Here is a 23,454-nt window from a genome sequence, read left to right as displayed (position 1 = left end):
TGTATGAAAACGGCTTTCCTAGCGCAGGAGCGCCTTCAAACTGTTTCTAACGCCTTTTCAGAGCATAAAGCACACGTTTGACAAGGAACACTGATTATGAGTGCATTCGAGCATATGTGACATGTAACAACTTTCTAAGCATGGATTTTCATGATTTCGGGCTTTTAACACATTTTCATCCTATTTGTCATTTTTACTGTAAAAGCACGTCTGAAGCGAGTTTTCAACAAAGTATTGTGATATGCACTTGTTCAGAGTGGGAAAACACACGTTGTGTCAACTAGTGAATGAAAACAGCTTTCCTAGCGCAGGAGCGCCTTCAATCTGTTTCTATCGCCTTTTCAGAGAATAAAGCACACGTTTGACAAGCAACACTGATTTTGAGTGCATACGATCATATTTGACATGTAACAACTTTCTAAGCATGGATTTTCATGTTTTCGAGCTTTTGACACATTTTCATCATATTTGTCATGTTAACTGTAAAAGCACGGCTGAAACGAGCTTTCAAAATAGTATTGTGATATGCACTTGTTCAGAGCCGGAAAACACACTTTGTGTCACCAGGATCATGAACACAGCTTTCCTAGCGCAGGAGCGCCTTCAGCCTGTTCTAACGCCTTTTCAGAGCATAAAGCAAACGTTTGACAAGGAACATTGATTTTGAGCGAAATGAGTGCATTCGAGCATAGGTGACATGTAACAACTTTCTAAGCGTGGATTTTCATGTTTTCGGGCTTTTGACACATTTTCATCCTATTTGTCATTTTAACTGTAAAAGCACGTCTGAAGCGAGTTTTCAACAAAGTATTGTGATATGCACTTGTTCAGAGTGGGAAAACACTCGTTGTGTCAACGAGTGTATGAAAACGGCTTTCCTAGCGCAGGAGCGCCTTCAAACTGTTTCTAACGCCTTTTCAGAGCATAAAGCACACGTTTGACAAGGAACATTGATTTTGAGTGAAATGCGTGCATTCGAGCATAAGTGGCATGTAACAACTTTCTAAGCGTGGATTTTCATGATTTCGGGCTTTTAACACATTTTCATCCTATTTGTCATTTTAACTGTAAAAGCACGTCTGAAGCGAGTTTTCAACAAAGTATTGTGATATGCACTTGTTCAGAGTGGGAAAACACACGTTGTGTCAACGAGTGTATGAAAACGGCTTTCCTAGCGCAGGAGTACCTTCAAACTGTTTCTAACGCCTTTTCAGAGCATAAAGCACACGTTTGACAAGCAACATTGATTTTGAGTGCATACGATCATATGTGACATGTAACAACTTTCTAAGCATGGATTTTCATGTTTTCGAGCTTTTGACACATTTTCATCATAGTTGTCATGTTAACTGTAAAAGCACGGCTGAAACGAGCTTTGAAAATAGTATTGTGATATGCACTTGTTCAGAGCCGGAAAACACACTTTGTGTCACCAAGATCATGAACACAGCTTTCCTAGCGCAGGAGCGCCTTCAGCCTGTTTCTAACGCCTTTTCAGAGCATAAAGCAAACGTTTGACAAGGAACATTGATTTTGAGCGAAATGAGTGCATTCGAGCATAGGTGACATGTAACAACTTTCTAAGCATGGATTTTCATGTTTTCGGGCTTTTGACACATTTTCATCCTATTTGTCATTTTAACTGTAAAAGCACGTCTGAAGCGAGTTTTCAACAAAGTATTGTGATATGCACTTGTTCAGAGTGGGAAAACACACGTTGCGTCAACGAGTGTATGAAAACGGCTTTCCTAGCGCAGGAGCGCCTTCAAACTGTTTCTTTCGCCTTTTCAGAGAATAAAGCACACGTTTGACAAGCAACATTGATTTTGAGTGCATACGATCATATGTGACATGTAACAACTTTCTAAGCATGGATTTTCATGTTTTCGAGCTTTTGACACATTTTCATCATATTTGTCATGTTAACTGTAAAAGCACGGCTGAAACGAGTTTTCAAAATAGTATTGTGATATGCACTTGTTCAGAGCCGGAAAACACACTTTGTGTCACCAAGATCATGAACACAGCTTTCCTAGCGCAGGAGCGCCTTCAGCCTGTTCTAACGCCTTTTCAGAGCATAAAGCAAACGTTTGACAAGGAACATTGATTTTGAGCGAAATGAGTGCATTCGAGCATAGGTGACATGTAACAACTTTCTAAGCGTGGATTTTCATGTTTTCGGGCTTTTGACACATTTTCATCCTATTTGTCATTTTAACTGTAAAAGCACGTCTGAAGCGAGTTTTCAACAAAGTATTGTGATATGCAGTTGTTCAGAGTGGGAAAACACACGTTGCGTCAACGAGTGTATGAAAACGGCTTTCCTAGCGCCTTCAAACTGTTTCTAACGCCTTTTCAGAGCATAAAGCACACGTTTGACAAGGAACACTGATTATGAGTGCATTCGAGCATTTGTGACATGTAACAATTTTCTAAGCATGGATTTTCATGATTTCGGGCGTTTAACACATTTTCATCCTATTTGTCATTTTAACTGTAAAAGCACGTCTGAAGCGAGTTTTCAACAAAGTATTGTGATATGCACTTGTTCAGAGTGGGAAAACACACGTTGTGTCAACTAGTGAATGAAAACAGCTTTCCTAGCGCAGGAGCGCCTTCAAACTGTTTCTATCGCCTTTTCAGAGAATAAAGCACACGTTTGACAAGCAACATTGATTTTGAGTGCATACGATCATATGTGACATGTAACAACTTTCTAAGCATGGATTTTCATGTTTTCGAGCTTTTGACACATTTTCATCATATTTGTCATGTTAACTGTAAAAGCATGGCTGAAACGAGCTTTCAAAATAGTATTGTGATATGCACTTGTTCAGAGCCGGAAAACACACTTTGGCTACGTTTACATTACGTCGAATCAGCGGATCATCAGATTAACGTTCTTAAAACGATTCGCGTTTACACTAAAACAGTTAGCCGTGCACACAGAAACGCCAATACACGGATACGCTAATCACATGACTTTAGACGGCATGTAACATGATCCCAGTGCATTTCAGACGGCGCGTAACATGATCCCAGTGCATTTAGGGCATGCGCAAGGCTCACCACTTGCAAGTAGAAGGATGGCAAGCCTAAAGACCTTTATTTCATGGACGGACGACGAGGTCCAATTGTTACTAAACGTAACATTGGATTATAAAACAACGGTGTCGGGTCAGGGTGTGGACTGGGAAAGTGTCCAAACAAAATATGGGGACATACGGGGCCGTTTTTTGGACCACTACCCCTCGCCAGAGGATGCCCGCGGAAGTGGGAAAGACTTCCCTCACGCGAAGGAGGAGATCTCAAAAGGTAAACATTTGAAATATGTATTTGTTTAAAATTGAAGTAAATATGAAATGTCGTTGTAAAAAATGCAGTAGTGATTAAATATAGCTGCTCTATTGTAGTGATGTGTCGGTCGCTAACGATCCGGTTCAAAGAGCCGGCTCTTTGAAGTGAACGACGGGAGCCGGCTCTTCGGTGGGAGCCGAGTTGGGGAGCCGAATTAGTTTTTGTCCTTAACTAGTTAATTGCAGCAATTAAATCAAAAATTAAATCTCGGGAGCCGTTTCACTACTCTATTGTATATGCGATTGCTTGAGGAGTTTAACCAGAGACGGTGAAAAGGCAGAGCATTTCGTTTATAAGCTACCAGAGTCTAGTGACCTCCAGTGGATATTTTTAAATAGTAGTCCAAAGAGAAGATTCTGCAAAACGAATTTTTTAATCCATATAGGTGTTAACGTAGTCAAATGGGTAAAAATAAATCCATTTGCAAAATCTCCCCTTTGGACTGCGTTTTCAAATAAATCTGGTTGAGCGCGCCAAAACTCCGTAGATGATATGTGTAAGCGAAATGCCCAAATGTACAGTCCCCTCCAAAAGAACAACTAGGCAAATTCTCTTATTTTTGTCGTTCACTGAAGACATTTGGGTTCAAGACCAAAAGAAGATAATGAGACAGTAGTTCAGAATGTCAGCTTTTATTTCCTGGTATTAACATCTAGATATGTTAACCAATCTTGGACTTAATCACTGTTTGTATTACACTGCAGCATTTTAGGTGAGCAAAAGTATTGGGTTATGGGTGTTTCATGTTGACCAGTTGTTGAGTGTAAGGTTGATTTTTCAAATTTAAAATAGTCTGCATGACTTTCCTACTTTTTGGCCTTCTTTAATGTCATGTTTTTTTTATCCTCTGACAAGAGATGCAGAGTCGTTATGGGTTTAAACCCAGGCCAAAAGGTTGGTAAGTCATGCAGACTACTTAATATTTGAAAAATCAACCTTAAACTCAACAAAACTGGTCAACATGAAACACCCATTACACACGTTCCAACACTTTCGCTCACCTAAAAAAATGCTATAGTGTAATACAATCTGTGCAGAATTATTCACTCAGAACATTTTGTTATATTTCAGATGTTGATGTTTTGTGTCTTGTCCTGTATTCTCAGCTCAAGTGACATCGAAGCTTAAGGCCATACGCGCGAAGTACAGACGGGCTGTTGATGCTGGGCGGAGGAGTGGTTGCGGCCGAGTGGTTCTCCTCTTCTTTGAATTGTGTGAGGCCATTTGGGGGGGATCGGCTGGCACATGCTCCCTTCCTGGAGGAATAGAGACAGCAGACCTTCGTGCGGACCGACCTACTGAGGCAACAAGCTCCACATCAAGCTCCACGACAGAAGGTGGCGCTGACTGTGACGAGGATGAGGATGAGGTGGGTAGCCAGGTGCTGAGTGGGCAGACGGTTGCGAGGCGTCGCACTCAACTGGCCACGATGATGGAGTCGCACCGCACAGACCGGCTGAAGAGGAAAATATCGCCACTTGCCATTGCTCAGGAGGAACTGGAGCTAAAGCGGCGAATGTTCCAGCGGCTGGAGGAGACTGACCGTGAGTTCGTCGGCGCCATGAACCGCATGGCCACGTCAGTTGAAATGCTGGTGCAGCACATGGTCAGTGGCTCCAGCCACAGTAGGCTTCATTCACCACAGCACAGCACACCACACCATGCCTCCTTACATTACAGCACACCACGCCATGGAGCCTCATACTACAGTGACACACAGGACGGCATGCCATATCCCAGTTATGGGCATCTGTAAATTTTGTAAATTTTATTAATTTTAATATATATAACTTAATTTTATTGAGTGAAAACCATGTACCACTTATAACATTTTACTGCATGTTTATACCCATGTTTAATTTTTTTTTACTTTTTTTTTCACCTTTTAAGATGTGTTGTACTCGTGTGGGCATTTTTTCCGCCTTGTATCATCTTTTTGTTTTTCATTTAAGAGTATAAAAGTATGAATATAATGCTTTGCCTTGTCATTCTTAATGTTGTTCATGGTAAGATGCAAATGCTGCCCATTGTGTAGTTATGATTTATCACAGAGGATTTGCAAGGGTCCGCACACCTCGAGAGTCTTTGTTTGCAGGTGCAGCTTTTCACAGTTTCATAGCTTTCAGTGCAGAGGAAGAGCGCAACACTGCTGCTTTACGTATCACCACTATTTTTTAGCTTGCTGACGTTTCGGCGTCAAGCCTCTGATGAAGGCTTGACACCGAAACGTCAGCAAGCTAAAAAATAAAGTGGTGATACGTAAAGCAGCAGTGTTGCACTCTTCCTCTGCACTAAAAACTATATCACAGAGAATTGACATTGGGCTAAATGACATTGTAACATGTATGATTGGGGTTACTCAGATATAACTGAAAGCATTTGGTATGGTGTCTTCACTACAACCTTCTAGAAAGTTAACACGTGTGCCTAGCACACACATTTTGTGCAGGTGTTTATATTAGTGTAACTTCATTTATGGTTATTCACATTGACACCACTCAAAGTAAGTACTCACCAACATGTTGAAGGCTGCTGAATATATTGACAGGACAAAGAGATGTTAAAGAGTAGTTTATTAAATGTCAATAACTAATGAACACAACTAATGAACTATGAGTGATAACTAGTGATGAGTGATAACTAATGAACATAACTAATGAACACAAGAGCATATGATATGGAATGACAGTTTGAACACACACAAAAACATCAAAATCGTGCAGAGTTCTCCGACCATCCCTGCAGTCGATGACAACTAACCAAGCCTATCATGAATGGAACCTTGAAATGGTACTCAAGGATCCAAAAACATCGTGACAACACGCCTCACACGCCTTCCTTCAGCTTCGTGTGTTTTGTCCATTGCAGCTGGTGGCTGAAACTCTAGGTCATATTGCGTAGCAGCAGTCACACTACTCTCTGGCAGAGGTTCCTTCTGCAGTTCACAATAGTTATGCAGTACAAAGCAAGCATATATCACATAGTAAAGGTCATCCAGGTTTATATCCATAGGCCTCCTCAGAGCTGCAAACCGTGCCTTCAGGCGCCCAAACGCACATTCTATCACCATACGTGCCTTGCACAGCGTTAGTCCATAATACTGTTCTTGAGGAGTGGCTCCGCCATTGGGGTATTCCTTCATTAGGAAAGGCAGCAGGGGATAAGCTGGATCACCAAGGATGAATGCAGGAACTGCATCCTCACCCTCCACCAACTCTTTTGGGCAGGGTGGTATTGTCCCATCTCTCAGTTCACTGCACAACACAGAGTTCGCGAAGATGCGTGCGTCGTGGACACTGCCCGGCCATTTCACCAAGACGTCCATAAAACAGTAGTTGTAGTCGCACAGTGCTTGTACGTTCAGAGAATGTTTCCCCTTTCTGTTTACAAACCCTGTGGAATCAGTACTGGGTCGTTTCACTTCGATGTGCGTGCAATCGATTGCCCCCAGGCATTGTGGCATACCGTGACTGCTGTAGAAGTTGTCTATGAGCCGTTGTACCTCAGGTTCCGTCTTTGGTGTGGCGATGTACTCATGACCCAAGGTGGTGCATATTGCCTTACACACTTGACGAATGATGACAGAGACAGTTGACCGGGAAAGTCCAAAAGCATTGGCAGTTTTACGAAGTCGCCCCTCATCGCACAAGTAGTACAAGGTGCATGCAACCCTGGTGAGAAGGTCGACGGGCCGTCTCATTCTCGTGGTTGTCCCTTCCAGCTGTAGACGTAGTCGCTCCGACAGGTGTATCAGTGCTGATCTGGACATTCGGAAGTTCTCATACCATTCTTCGGCGACAACAACTTGGTCCACGAAGTTGTCCCACCAAGCGCTGCTTCTTCCCGGTCTAACCCAAAACCGGCGCTCCATGTACGGCTTCCGTTGCCGCAGTTGCAGGGTATTCACATCGCAGAAGGCTTGCAGAATCTCGCGCCTCCTCGCCAAGTACTTCTGGGCAAACTGTACTGCCAGCTGTAGGACAGAGAGCAGGTTCTGAAGAAGAATGCGAGCCTCGTTGTCCATCTTGTTTTCCATGCTGTATTTCCGTCAACAAATAGCAGGAAGTGAAGTCCGCGAGTCGCGTCACATGACCCACGTGGGATGACCAACGCCAGCGAATCAGGAAGGTGGATGTCACAGTGACGTTGTCCAATGAGACGCCAGCTATAGCTCAGCACAGCGTATCCGCGTATTTTGAATGTTTACACAGCACCGGAGCTGATACGATCTAGATTGAATACGTGGACGCTGGCGGATTCCCGTTTCCAGGCGGTTCCAGGTGGTTTAATGTAAACGGACAGTGCGTCCGCAAAGAAAACGAGACAGATACGGTCTAGTGTAAACGTAGCCTTTGTGTCACCAAGATCATGAACACAGCTTTCCTAGCGCAGGAGCGCCTTCAGCCTGTTCTAACGCCTTTTCAGAGCATAAAGCAAACGTTTGACAAGGAACATTGATTTTGAGCGAAATGAGTGCATTCGAGCATAGGTGACATGTAACAACTTTCTAAGAGTGGATTTTCATGATTTCGGGCTTTTAACACATTTTCATCCTATTTGTCATTTTAACTGTAAAAGCACGTCTGAAGCGAGTTTTCAACATAGTCTTGTGATATGCACTTGTTCAGAGTGGGAAAACACACGTTGTGTCAACTAGTGAATGAAAACAGCTTTCCTAGCGCAGGAGCGCCTTCAAACTGTTTCTATCGCCTTTTCAGAGAATAAAGCACACGTTTGACAAGCAACATTGATTTTGAGTGCATACGATCATATGTGACATGTAACAACTTTCTAAGCATGGATTTTCATGTTTTCGAGCTTTTGACACATTTTCATCATATTTGTCAAGTTAACTGTAAAAGCACGGCTGAAACGAGTTTTCAAAATAGTATTGTGATATGCACTTGTTCAGAGCCGGAAAACACACTTTGTGTCACCAAGATCATGAACACAGCTTTCCTAGCGCAGGAGCGCCTTCAGCCTGTTCTAACGCCTTTTCAGAGCATAAAGCAAACGTTTGACAAGGAACATTGATTTTGAGCGAAATGAGTGCATTCGAGCATAGGTGACATGTAACAACTTTCTAAGCGTGGATTTTCATGTTTTCGGGCTTTTGACACATTTTCATCCTATTTGTCATTTTAACTGTAAAAGCACGGCTGAAGCGAGTTTTCAACAAAGTATTGTGATATGCACTTGTTCAGAGTGGGAAAACACACGTTGCGTCAACGAGTGTATGAAAACGGCTTTCCTAGCGCAGGAGCGCCTTCAGCCTGTTTCTAACGCCTTTTCAGAGCATAAAGCACACGTTTGACAAGGAACATTGATTTTGAGTGAAATGCGTGCATTCGAGCATAAGTGACATGTAACAACTTTCTAAGCGTGGATTTTCATGATTTCGGGTTTTAACACATTTTCATCCTATTTGTCATTTTAACTGTAAAAGCACGTCTGATGCGAGTTTTCAACAAAGTATTGTGATATGCACTTGTTCAGAGTGGGAAAGCACACGTTGTGTCAACTAGTGAATGAAAACAGCTTTCCTAGCGCAGGAGCGCCTTCAAACTGTTTCTAACGCCTTTTCAGAGCATAAAGCACACGTTTGACAAGCAACATTGATTTTGAGTGCATACGATCATATGTGACATGTAACAACTTTCTAAGCATGGATTTTCATGTTTTCGAGCTTTTGACACATTTTCGTCATATTTGTCATGTTAACTGTAAAAGCACGGCTGAAACGAGTTTTCAAAATAGTATTGTGATATGCACTTGTTCAGAGCCGGAAAACACACTTTGTGTCACCAAGATCATGAACACAGCTTTCCTAGCGCAAGAGCGCCTTCAGCCTGTTTCTAACGCCTTTTCAGAGCATAAAGCAATCGTTTGACAAGGAACATTGATTTTGAGCGAAATGAGTGCATTCGAGCATAGGTGACATGTAACAACTTTCTAAGCATGGATTTTCATGTTTTCGGGCTTTTGACACATTTTCATCCTATTTGTCATTTTAACTGTAAAAGCACGTCTGAAGCGAGTTTTCAACAAAGTATTGTGATATGCACTTGTTCAGAGTGAGAAAACACACGTTGCGTCAACGAGTGTATGAAAACAGCTTTCCTAGCGCAGGAGCGCCTTCAAACTGTTTCTAACGCCTTTTCAGAGCATAAAGCACACGTTTGACAAGGAACACTGATTATGAGTGCATTCGAGCATATGTGACATGTAACAACTTTCTAAGCATGGATTTTCATGATTTCGGGCTTTTAACACATTTTCATCCTATTTGTTATTTTAACTGTAAAACCACGTCTGAAGCGAGTTTTCAACAAAGTATTGTGATATGCACTTGTTTAGAGCCGGAAAACACACTTTGTGTCACCAAGATCATGAACCCAGCTTTCCTAGCGCAGGAGCGCCTTCAGCCTGTTTCTAACGCCTTTTCAGAGCATAAAGCACACGTTTGACAAGGAACACTGATTATGAGTGCATTCAAGCATAGGTGACATGTAACAACTTTCTAAGCGTGGATTTTCATGTTTTCGGGCTTTTGACACATTTTCATCCTATTTGTCATTTTAACTGTAAAAGCACGTCTGAAGCGAGTTTTCAACAAAGTATTGTGATATGCACTTGTTCAGAGTGGGAAAACACACGTTGCGTCAACGAGTGTATGAAAACGGCTTTCCTAGCGCAGGAGCGCCTTCAAACTGTTTCTAACGCCTTTTCAGAGCATAAAGCACACGTTTGACAAGGAACACTGCTTTTGAGTGAAATGCGTGCATTCGAGCATAGGTGACATGTAACAACTTTCTAAGCATGGATTTTCATGTTTTCGAGCTTTTGACACATTTTCATCATATTTGTCATGTTAACTGTAAAAGCACGGCTGAAACGAGTTTTCAAAATAGTATTGTGATATGCACTTGTTCAGAGCCGGAAAACACACTTTGTGTCACCAAGATCATGAACACAGCTTTCCTAGCGCAGGAGCGCCTTCAGACTGTTTCTAACGCCTTTTCAGAGCATAAAGCACACGCTTGACAAACAACACTGATTATGATTGCATTCGAGCATATGTGACATGTAACAACTTTCTAAGCATGGATTTTCATGATTTCGGGCTTTTAACACATTTTCATCCTATTTGTCATTTTAACTGTAAAAGCACGTCTGACGCGAGTTTTCAACAAAGTATTGTGATATGCACTTGTTCAGAGTGGGAAAACACACGTTGTGTCAACGAGTGTATGAAAACAGCTTTCCTAGCGCAGGAGCGCCTTCAAACTGTTTCTAACGCCTTTTCAGAGCATAAAGCACACGTTTGACAAGGAACACTGATTTTGAGTGAAATGCGTGCATTCGAGCATAGGTGACATGTAACAACTTTCTAAGCATGGATTTTCATGTTTTCGAGCTTTTGACACATTTTCATCATATTTGTCATGTTAACTGTAAAAGCACGGCTGAAACGAGTTTTCAAAATAGTATTGTGATATGCACTTGTTCAGAGCCGGAAAACACACTTTGTGTCACCAAGATCATGAACACAGCTTTCCTAGCGCAGGAGCGCCTTCAGCCTGTTTCTAACGCCTTTTCAGAGCATAAAGCAAACGTTTGACAAGGAACATTGATTTTGAGCGAAATGAGTGCATTCGAGCATGGGTGACATGTAACAACTTTCTAAGCGTGGATTTTCATGTTTTCGGGCTTTTGACACATTTTCATCCTATTTGTCATTTTAACTGTAAAAGCACGTCTGACGCGAGTTTTCAACAAAGTATTGTGATATGCACTTGTTCAGAGTGGGAAAACACACGTTGTGTCAACGAGTGTATGAAAACGGCTTTCCTAGCGCAGGAGCGCCTTCAAACTGTTTCTAACGCCTTTTCAGAGCATAAAGCACACGTTTGACAAGGAACATTGATTTTGAGTGAAATGCGTGCATTCGAGCATAAGTGACATGTAACAACTTTCTAAGCATGGATTTTCATGATTTAGGGCTTTTAACACATTTTTATCCTATTTGTTATTTTAACTGTAAAAGCACGGCTGAAACGAGTTTTCAAAATAGTATTGTGATATGCACTTGTTCAGAGCCGGAAAACACACTTTGTGTCACCAAGATCATGAACACAGCTTTCCTAGCGCAGGAGCGCCTTCAGAGTGTTTCTAACGCCTTTTCAGAGCATAAAGCACACGTTTGACAAGGAACACTGATTATGAGTGCATTCGAGCATATGTGACATGTAACAACTTTCTAAGCATGGATTTTCATGATTTCGGGCTTTTAACACATTTTCATCCTATTTGTCATTTTAACTGTAAAAGCACGTCTGACGCGAGTTTTCAACAAAGTATTGTGATATGCACTTGTTCAGAGTGAGAAAACACACGTTGTGTCAACGAGTGTATGAAAACAGCTTTCCTAGCGCAGGAGCGCCTTCAAACTGTTTCTAACGCCTTTTCAGAGCATAAAGCACACGTTTGACAAGGAACACTGATTTTGAGTGAAATGCGTGCATTCGAGCATAGGTGACATGTAACAACTTTCTAAGCATGGATTTTCATGTTTTCGAGCTTTTGACACATTTTCATCATATTTGTCATGTTAACTGTAAAAGCACGGCTGAAACGAGTTTTCAAAATAGTATTGTGATATGCACTTGTTCAGAGCCGGAAAACACACTTTGTGTCACCAAGATCATGAACACAGCTTTCCTAGCGCAGGAGCGCCTTCAGACTGTTTCTAACGCCTTTTCAGAGCATAAAGCACACGCTTGACAAGGAACACTGATTATGAGTGCATTCGAGCATATGTGACATGTAACAACTTTCTAAGCATGGATTTCCATGATTTCGGGCTTTTAACACATTTTCATCCTATTTGTCATTTTAACTGTAAAAGCACGTCTGACGCGAGTTTTCAACAAAGTATTGTGATATGCACTTGTTCAGAGTGGGAAAACACACGTTGTGTCAACGAGTGTATGAAAACAGCTTTCCTAGCACAGGAGCGCCTTCAAACTGTTTCTAACGCCTTTTCAGAGCATAAAGCACACGTTTGACAAGGAACACTGATTTTGAGTGAAATGCGTGCATTCGAGCATAGGTGACATGTAACAACTTTCTAAGCATGGATTTTCATGATTTCGGGCTTTTAACACATTTTCATCCTATTTGTCATTTTAACTGTAAAAGCACGTCTGAAGCGAGTTTTCAACAAAGTATTGTGATATGCACTTGTTCAGAGCCGGAAAACACACTTTGTGTCACCAAGATCATGAACACAGCTTTCCTAGCGCAGGAGCGCCTTCAGCCTGTTTCTAACGCCTTTTCAGAGCATAAAGCAAACGTTTGACAAGGAACACTGATTATGAGTGCATTCGAGCATATGTGACATGTAACAACTTTCTAAGCGTGGATTTTCATGTTTTCGGGCTTTTAACACATTTTCATCCTATTTGTCATTTTAACTGTAAAAGCACGGCTGAAGCGAGTTTTCAACAAAGTATTGTGATATGCACTTGTTCAGAGTGGGAAAACACACGTTGTGTCAACGAGTGTATGAAAACGGCTTTCCTAGCGCAGGAGCGCCTTCAGCCTGTTTCTAACGCCTTTTCAGAGCATAAAGCAAACGTTTGACAAGGAACATTGATTTTGAGCGAAATGAGTGCATTCGAGCATAGGTGACATGTAACAACTTTCTAAGCATGGATTTTCATGATTTCGGGCTTTTAACACATTTTCATCCTATTTGTCATTTTAACTGTAAAAGCACGGCTGAAACGAGTTTTCAACAAAGTATTGTGATATGCACTTGTTCAGAGTGGGAAAACACACGTTGCGTCAACGAGTGTATGAAAACGGCTTTCCTAGCGCAGGAGCGCCTTCAAACTGTTTCTAACGCCTTTTCAGAGCATAAAGCACACGTTTGACAAGGAACACTGATTTTGAGTGAAATGCGTGCATTCGAGCATATGTGACATGTAACAACTTTCTAAGCATGGATTTTCATGTTTTCGAGCTTTTGACACATTTTCATCATATTTGTCATGTTAACTGTAAAAGCACGGCTGAAACGAGTTTTCAAAATAGTATTGTGATAAGCACTTGTTCAGAGCCGGAAAACACACTTTGTGTCACCAAGATCATGAACACAGCTTTCCTAGCGCAGGAGCGCCTTCAGCCTGTTTCTAACGCCTTTTCAGAGCATAAAGCAAACGTTTGACAAGGAACATTGATTTTGAGCGAAATGAGTGCATTCGAGCATAGGTGACATGTAACAACTTTCTAAGCATGGATTTTCATGATTTCGGGCTTTTAACACATTTTCATGCTATTTCTCATTTTAACTGTAAATGCACGGCTGAAACGAGTTTTCAACAAAGTATTGTGATATGCACTTGTTCAGAGTGGGAAAACACACGTTGTGTCAACGAGTGTATGAAAACAGCTTTCCTAGCGCAGGAGCGCCTTCAAACTGTTTCTAACGCCTTTTCAGAGCATAACGCACACGTTTGACAAGGAACACTGATTATGAGTGCATTCGAGCATATGTGACATGTAACAATTTTCTAAGCATGGATTTTCATGATTTCGGGTGTTTAACACATTTTCATCCTATTTGTCATTTTAACTGTAAAAGCACGTCTGAAGCGAGTTTTCAACAAAGTATTGTGATATGCACTTGTTCAGAGTGGGAAAACACACGTTGTGTCAACTAGTGAATGAAAACAGCTTTCCTAGCGCAGGAGCGCCTTCAAACTGTTTCTATCGCCTTTTCAGAGAATAAAGCACACGTTTGACAAGCAACATTGATTTTGAGTGCATACGATCATATGTGACATGTAACAACTTTCTAAGCATGGATTTTCATGTTTTCGAGCTTTTGACACATTTTCATCATATTTGTCATGTTAACTGTAAAAGCACGGCTGAAACGAGCTTTGAAAATAGTATTGTGATAAGCACTTGTTCAGAGCCGGAAAACACACTTTGTGTCACCAAGATCATGAACACAGCTTTCCTAGCGCAGGAGCGCCTTCAGCCTGTTTCTAACGCCTTTTCAGAGCATAAAGCAAACGTTTGACAAGGAACATTGATTTTGAGCGAAATGAGTGCATTCGAGCATAGGTGACATGTAACAACTTTCTAAGCATGGATTTTCATGTTTTCGAGCTTTTGACACATTTTCATCCTAATTGTCATTTTAACTGTAAAAGCACGTCTGAAGCGAGTTTTCAACAAAGTATTGTGATATGCACTTGTTCAGAGTGGGAAAACACACGTTGCGTCAACGAGTGTATGAAAACGGCTTTCCTAGCGCAGGAGCGCCTTCAAACTGTTTCTAACGCCTTTTCAGAGCAAAAAGCACACGTTTGACAAGGAACACTGATTATGAGTGCATTCGAGCATATGTGACATGTAACAACTTTCTAAGCATGGATTTTCATGTTTTCGAGCTTTTGACACATTTTCATCATATTTGTCATGTTAACTGTAAAAGCACGGCTGAAACGAGTTTTCAACAAAGTATTGTGATATGCACTTGTTCAGAGCCGGAAAACACACTTTGTGTCACCAAGATCATGAACACAGCTTTCCTAGCGCAGGAGCGCCTTCTGCCTGTTTCTAACGCCTTTTCAGAGCATAAAGCAAACGTTTGACAAGGAACACTGATTTTGAGCGAAATGAGTGCATTCGAGCATAGGTGACATGTAACAACTTTCTAAGCATGGATTTTCATGATTTCGGGCTTTTAACACATTTTCATCCTATTTGTCATTTTAACTGTAAAAGCACGGCTGAAACGAGTTTTCAACAAAGTATTGTGATATGCACTTCTTCAGAGTGGGAAAACACACGTTGCGTCAACGAGTGTATGAAAACGGCTTTCCTAGCGCAGGAGCGCCTTCAAACTTTTTCTAACGCCTTTTCAGAGCATAACGCACACGTTTGACAAGGAACACTGATTATGAGTGCATTCGAGCATATGTGACATGTAACAATTTTCTAAGCATGGACTTTCATGATTTCGGGCGTTTAACACATTTTCATCCTATTTGTCATTTTAACTGTAAAAGCACGTCTGAAGCGAGTTTTCAACAAAGTATTGTGATATGCACTTGTTCAGAGTGGGAAAACACACGTTGTGTCAACTAGTGAATGAAAACAGCTTTCCTAGCGCAGGAGCGCCTTCAAACTGTTTCTATCGCCTTTTCAGAGAATAAAGCACACGTTTGACAAGCAACATTGATTTTGAGTGCATACGATCATATGTGACATGTAACAACTTTCTAAGCATGGATTTTCATGTTTTCGAGCTTTTGACACATTTTCATCATATTTGTCATGTTAACTGTAAAAGCACGGCTGAAACGAGCTTTCAAAATAGTATTGTGATATGCACTTGTTCAGAGCCGGAAAACACACTTTGTGTCACCAGGATCATGAACACAGCTTTCCTAGCGCAGGAGCGCCTTCAGCCTGTTCTAACGCCTTTTCAGAGCATAAAGCAAACGTTTGACAAGGAACATTGATTTTGAGCGAAATGAGTGCATTCGAGCATAGGTGACATGTAACAACTTTCTAAGCGTGGATTTTCATGTTTTCGGGCTTTTGACACATTTTCATCCTATTTGTCATTTTAACTGTAAAAGCACGTCTGAAGCGAGTTTTCAACAAAGTATTGTGATATGCACTTGTTCAGAGTGGGAAAACACTCGTTGTGTCAACGAGTGTATGAAAACGGCTTTCCTAGCGCAGGAGCGCCTTCAAACTGTTTCTAACGCCTTTTCAGAGCATAAAGCACACGTTTGACAAGGAACATTGATTTTGAGTGAAATGCGTGCATTCGAGCATAAGTGGCATGTAACAACTTTCTAAGCGTGGATTTTCATGATTTCGGGCTTTTAACACATTTTCATCCTATTTGTCATTTTAACTGTAAAAGCACGTCTGAAGCGAGTTTTCAACAAAGTATTGTGATATGCACTTGTTCAGAGTGGGAAAACACACGTTGTGTCAACGAGTGTATGAAAACGGCTTTCCTAGCGCAGGAGTACCTTCAAACTGTTTCTAACGCCTTTTCAGAGCATAAAGCACACGTTTGACAAGCAACATTGATTTTGAGTGCATACGATCATATGTGACATGTAACAACTTTCTAAGCATGGATTTTCATGATTTCGGGCTTTTAACACATTTTCATCCTATTTGTCATTTTAACTGTAAAAGCACGTCTGAAGCGAGTTTTCAACAAAGTATTGTGATATGCACTTGTTCAGAGCCGGAAAACACACTTTGTGTCACCAAGATCATGAACACAGCTTTCCTAGCGCAGGAGCGCCTTCAGCCTGTTTCTAACGCCTTTTCAGAGCATAAAGCAAACGTTTGACAAGGAACACTGATTATGAGTGCATTCGAGCATATGTGACATGTAACAACTTTCTAAGCGTGGATTTTCATGTTTTCGGGCTTTTAACACATTTTCATCCTATTTGTCATTTTAACTGTAAAAGCACGGCTGAAGCGAGTTTTCAACAAAGTATTGTGATATGCACTTGTTCAGAGTGGGAAAACACACGTTGTGTCAACGAGTGTATGAAAACGGCTTTCCTAGCGCAGGAGCGCCTTCAGCCTGTTTCTAACGCCTTTTCAGAGCATAAAGCAAACGTTTGACAAGGAACATTGATTTTGAGCGAAATGAGTGCATTCGAGCATAGGTGACATGTAACAACTTTCTAAGCATGGATTTTCATGATTTCGGGCTTTTAACACATTTTCATCCTATTTGTCATTTTAACTGTAAAAGCACGGCTGAAACGAGTTTTCAACAAAGTATTGTGATATGCACTTGTTCAGAGTGGGAAAACACACGTTGCGTCAACGAGTGTATGAAAACGGCTTTCCTAGCGCAGGAGCGCCTTCAAACTGTTTCTAACGCCTTTTCAGAGCATAAAGCACACGTTTGACAAGGAACACTGATTTTGAGTGAAATGCGTGCATTCGAGCATATGTGACATGTAACAACTTTCTAAGCATGGATTTTCATGTTTTCGAGCTTTTGACACATTTTCATCATATTTGTCATGTTAACTGTAAAAGCACGGCTGAAACGAGTTTTCAAAATAGTATTGTGATAAGCACTTGTTCAGAGCCGGAAAACACACTTTGTGTCACCAAGATCATGAACACAGCTTTCCTAGCGCAGGAGCGCCTTCAGCCTGTTTCTAACGCCTTTTCAGAGCATAAAGCAAACGTTTGACAAGGAACATTGATTTTGAGCGAAATGAGTGCATTCGAGCATAGGTGACATGTAACAACTTTCTAAGCATGGATTTTCATGATTTCGGGCTTTTAACACATTTTCATGCTATTTCTCATTTTAACTGTAAATGCACGGCTGAAACGAGTTTTCAACAAAGTATTGTGATATGCACTTGTTCAGAGTGGGAAAACACACGTTGTGTCAACGAGTGTATGAAAACAGCTTTCCTAGCGCAGGAGCGCCTTCAAACTGTTTCTAACGCCTTTTCAGAGCATAACGCACACGTTTGACAAGGAACACTGATTATGAGTGCATTCGAGCATATGTGACATGTAACAATTTTCTAAGCATGGATTTTCATGATTTCGGGTGTTTAACACATTTTCATCCTATTTGTCATTTTAACTGTAAAAGCACGTCTGAAGCGAGTTTTCAACAAAGTATTGTGATATGCACTTGTTCAGAGTGGGAAAACACACGTTGTGTCAACTAGTGAATGAAAACAGCTTTCCTAGCGCAGGAGCGCCTTCAAACTGTTTCTATCGCCTTTTCAGAGAATAAAGCACACGTTTGACAAGCAACATTGATTTTGAGTGCATACGATCATATGTGACATGTAACAACTTTCTAAGCATGGATTTTCATGTTTTCGAGCTTTTGACACATTTTCATCATATTTGTCATGTTAACTGTAAAAGCACGGCTGAAACGAGCTTTGAAAATAGTATTGTGATAAGCACTTGTTCAGAGCCGGAAAACACACTTTGTGTCACCAAGATCATGAACACAGCTTTCCTAGTGCAGGAGCGCCTTCAGCCTGTTTCTAACGCCTTTTCAGAGCATAAAGCAAACGTTTGACAAGGAACATTGATTTTGAGCGAAATGAGTGCATTCGAGCATAGGTGACATGTAACAACTTTCTAAGCATGGATTTTCATGTTTTCGAGCTTTTGACACATTTTCATCCTAATTGTCATTTTAACTGTAAAAGCACGTCTGAAGCGAGTTTTCAACAAAGTATTGTGATATGCACTTGTTCAGAGTGGGAAAACACACGTTGCGTCAACGAGTGTATGAAAACGGCTTTCCTAGCGCAGGAGCGCCTTCAAACTGTTTCTAACGCCTTTTCAGAGCAAAAAGCACACGTTTGACAAGGAACACTGATTATGAGTGCATTCGAGCATATGTGACATGTAACAACTTTCTAAGCATGGATTTTCATGTTTTCGAGCTTTTGACACATTTTCATCATATTTGTCATGTTAACTGTAAAAGCACGGCTGAAACGAGTTTTCAACAAAGTATTGTGATATGCACTTGTTCAGAGCCGGAAAACACACTTTGTGTCACCAAGATCATGAACACAGCTTTCCTAGCGCAGGAGCGCCTTCTGCCTGTTTCTAACGCCTTTTCAGAGCATAAAGCAAACGTTTGACAAGGAACACTGATTTTGAGCGAAATGAGTGCATTCGAGCATAGGTGACATGTAACAACTTTCTAAGCATGGATTTTCATGATTTCGGGCTTTTAACACATTTTCATCCTATTTGTCATTTTAACTGTAAAAGCACGGCTGAAACGAGTTTTCAACAAAGTATTGTGATATGCACTTCTTCAGAGTGGGAAAACACACGTTGCGTCAACGAGTGTATGAAAACGGCTTTCCTAGCGCAGGAGCGCCTTCAAACTTTTTCTAACGCCTTTTCAGAGCATAACGCACACGTTTGACAAGGAACACTGATTATGAGTGCATTCGAGCATATGTGACATGTAACAATTTTCTAAGCATGGACTTTCATGATTTCGGGCGTTTAACACATTTTCATCCTATTTGTCATTTTAACTGTAAAAGCACGTCTGAAGCGAGTTTTCAACAAAGTATTGTGATATGCACTTGTTCAGAGTGGGAAAACACACGTTGTGTCAACTAGTGAATGAAAACAGCTTTCCTAGCGCAGGAGCGCCTTCAAACTGTTTCTATCGCCTTTTCAGAGAATAAAGCACACGTTTGACAAGCAACATTGATTTTGAGTGCATACGATCATATGTGACATGTAACAACTTTCTAAGCATGGATTTTCATGTTTTCGAGCTTTTGACACATTTTCATCATATTTGTCATGTTAACTGTAAAAGCACGGCTGAAACGAGCTTTCAAAATAGTATTGTGATATGCACTTGTTCAGAGCCGGAAAACACACTTTGTGTCACCAGGATCATGAACACAGCTTTCCTAGCGCAGGAGCGCCTTCAGCCTGTTCTAACGCCTTTTCAGAGCATAAAGCAAACGTTTGACAAGGAACATTGATTTTGAGCGAAATGAGTGCATTCGAGCATAGGTGACATGTAACAACTTTCTAAGCGTGGATTTTCATGTTTTCGGGCTTTTGACACATTTTCATCCTATTTGTCATTTTAACTGTAAAAGCACGTCTGAAGCGAGTTTTCAACAAAGTATTGTGATATGCACTTGTTCAGAGTGGGAAAACACTCGTTGTGTCAACGAGTGTATGAAAACGGCTTTCCTAGCGCAGGAGCGCCTTCAAACTGTTTCTAACGCCTTTTCAGAGCATAAAGCACACGTTTGACAAGGAACATTGATTTTGAGTGAAATGCGTGCATTCGAGCATAAGTGGCATGTAACAACTTTCTAAGCGTGGATTTTCATGATTTCGGGCTTTTAACACATTTTCATCCTATTTGTCATTTTAACTGTAAAAGCACGTCTGAAGCGAGTTTTCAACAAAGTATTGTGATATGCACTTGTTCAGAGTGGGAAAACACACGTTGTGTCAACGAGTGTATGAAAACGGCTTTCCTAGCGCAGGAGTACCTTCAAACTGTTTCTAACGCCTTTTCAGAGCATAAAGCACACGTTTGACAAGCAACATTGATTTTGAGTGCATACGATCATATGTGACATGTAACAACTTTCTAAGCATGGATTTTCATGTTTTCGAGCTTTTGACACATTTTCATCATAGTTGTCATGTTAACTGTAAAAGCACGGCTGAAACGAGCTTTGAAAATAGTATTGTGATATGCACTTGTTCAGAGCCGGAAAACACACTTTGTGTCACCAAGATCATGAACACAGCTTTCCTAGCGCAGGAGCGCCTTCAGCCTGTTTCTAACGCCTTTTCAGAGCATAAAGCAAACGTTTGACAAGGAACATTGATTTTGAGCGAAATGAGTGCATTCGAGCATAGGTGACATGTAACAACTTTCTAAGCATGGATTTTCATGTTTTCGGGCTTTTGACACATTTTCATCCTATTTGTCATTTTAACTGTAAAAGCACGTCTGAAGCGAGTTTTCAACAAAGTATTGTGATATGCACTTGTTCAGAGTGGGAAAACACACGTTGCGTCAACGAGTGTATGAAAACGGCTTTCCTAGCGCAGGAGCGCCTTCAAACTGTTTCTAACGCCTTTTCAGAGCAAAAAGCACACGTTTGACAAGGAACACTGATTATGAGTGCATTCGAGCATATGTGACATGTAACAACTTTCTAAGCATGGATTTTCATGTTTTCGAGCTTTTGGCACATTTTCATCATATTTGTCATGTTAACTGTAAAAGCACGGCTGAAACGAGTTTTCAAAATAGTATTGTGATATGCACTTGTTCAGAGCCGGAAAACACACTTTGTGTCACCAAGATCATGAACACAGCTTTCCTAGCGCAGGAGCGCCTTCAGCCTGTTTCTAACGCCTTTTCAGAGCATAAAGCAAACGTTTGACAAGGAACATTGATTTTGAGCGAAATGAGTGCATTCGAGCATAGGTGACATGTAACAACTTTCTAAGCATGGATTTTCATGATTTCGGGCTTTTAACACATTTTCATCCTATTTGTCATTTTAACTGTAAAAGCACGGCTGAAACGAGTTTTCAACAAAGTATTGTGATATGCACTTCTTCAGAGTTGGAAAACACACGTTGCGTCAACGAGTGTATGAAAACGGCTTTCCTAGCGCAGGAGCGCCTTCAAACTGTTTCTAACGCCTTTTCAGAGCATAAAGCACACGTTTGACAAGGAACACTGATTTTGAGTGAAATGCGTGCATTCGAGCATATGTGACATGTAACAACTTTCTAAGCGTGGATTTTCATGATTTCGGGCTTTTAACACATTTTCATCCTATTTGTCATTTTAACTGTAAAAGCACGTCTGAAGCGAGTTTTCAACAAAGTATTCTGATATGCAGTTGTTCAGAGTGGGAAAACACACGTTGCGTCAACGAGTGTATGAAAACGGCTTTCCTAGCGCCTTCAAACTGTTTCTAACGCCTTTTCAGAGCATAAAGCACACATTTGACAAGGAACACTGATTTTGAGTGAAATGCGTGCATTCGAGCATATGTGACATGTAACAACTTTCTAAGCATGGATTTTCATGTTTTCGAGCTTTTGACACATTTTCATCATATTTGTCATGTTAACTGTAAAAGCACGGCTGAAACGAGTTTTCAAAATAGTATTGTGATATGCACTTGTTCAGAGCCGGAAAACACACTTTGTGTCACCAAGATCATGAACACAGCTTTCCTAGCGCAGGAGCGCCTTCAGCCTGTTTCTAACGCCTTTTCAGAGCATAAAGCAAACGTTTGACAAGGAACATTGATTTTGAGCGAAATGAGTGCATTCGAGCATAGGTGACATGTAACAACTTTCTAAGCATGGATTTTCATGATTTCGGGCTTTTAACACATTTTCATCCTATTTGTCATTTTAACTGTAAAAGCACGGCTGAAACGAGTTTTCAACAAAGTATTGTGATATGCACTTGTTCAGAGTGGGAAAACACACGTTGTGTCAACGAGTGTATGAAAACGGCTTTCCTAGCGCAGGAGCGCCTTCAAACTGTTTCTAACGCCTTTTCAGAGCATAAAGCACACGTTTGACAAGGAACACTGATTATGAGTGCATTCGAGCATATGTGACATGTAACAACTTTCTAAGCATGGATTTTCATGATTTCGGGCTTTTAACACATTTTCATCCTATTTGTCATTTTAACTGTAAAAGCACGTCTGAAGCGAGTTTTCAACAAAGTATTGTGATATGCACTTGTTCAGAGTGGGAAAACACACGTTGTGTCAACTAGTGAATGAAAACAGCTTTCCTAGCGCAGGAGCGCCTTCAATCTGTTTCTATCGCCTTTTCAGAGAATAAAGCACACGTTTGACAAGCAACACTGATTTTCGTGCATACGATCATATTTGACATGTAACAACTTTCTAAGCATGGATTTTCATGTTTTCGAGCTTTTGACACATTTTCATCATATTTGTCATGTTAACTGTAAAAGCACGGCTGAAACGAGCTTTCAAAATAGTATTGTGATATGCACTTGTTCAGAGCCGGAAAACACACTTTGTGTCACCAAGATCATGAACACAGCTTTCCTAGCGCAGGAGCGCCTTCAGCCTGTTCTAACGCCTTTTCAGAGCATAAAGCAAACGTTTGACAAGGAACATTGATTTTGAGCGAAATGAGTGCATTCGAGCATAGGTGACATGTAAAAACTTTCTAAGCGTGGATTTTCATGTTTTCGGGCTTTTGACACATTTTCATCCTATTTGTCATTTTAACTGTAAAAGCACGTCTGAAGCGAGTTTTCAACAAAGTATTGTGATATGCACTTGTTCAGAGTGGGAAAACACACGTTGCGTCAACGAGTGTATGAAAACGGCTTTCCTAGCGCAGGAGCGCCTTCAAACTGTTTCTAATGCCTTTTCAGAGCATAAAGCACACGTTTGACAAGGAACATTGATTTTGAGTGAAATGCGTGCATTCGAGCATAGGTGACATGTAACAACT

The 23,454-nt window shown here is 40.9% G+C and overlaps 1 protein-coding gene across 1 annotated transcript; it reads right to left on the bottom strand.

The window, feature by feature from the left end:
* Nucleotides 1-6,151: 6,151 nt before the first annotated feature.
* On the bottom strand, nt 6,152-7,393 carry LOC132864539 (putative nuclease HARBI1). Its single transcript, XM_060897984.1, has one exon. It carries the CDS (start codon nt 7,391-7,393, stop codon nt 6,152-6,154), a length of 1,242 nt encoding a protein of 413 aa, XP_060753967.1.
* Between the last annotated feature and the right edge of the window lie 16,061 nt (nt 7,394-23,454).

The sequence above is a fragment of the Neoarius graeffei genome, chromosome 17 (genome assembly GCF_027579695.1).
Source record: "Neoarius graeffei isolate fNeoGra1 chromosome 17, fNeoGra1.pri, whole genome shotgun sequence".
NCBI lineage: Eukaryota > Metazoa > Chordata > Actinopteri > Siluriformes > Ariidae > Neoarius > Neoarius graeffei.
This window is presented reverse-complemented; position numbering and strand designations above follow the sequence as displayed.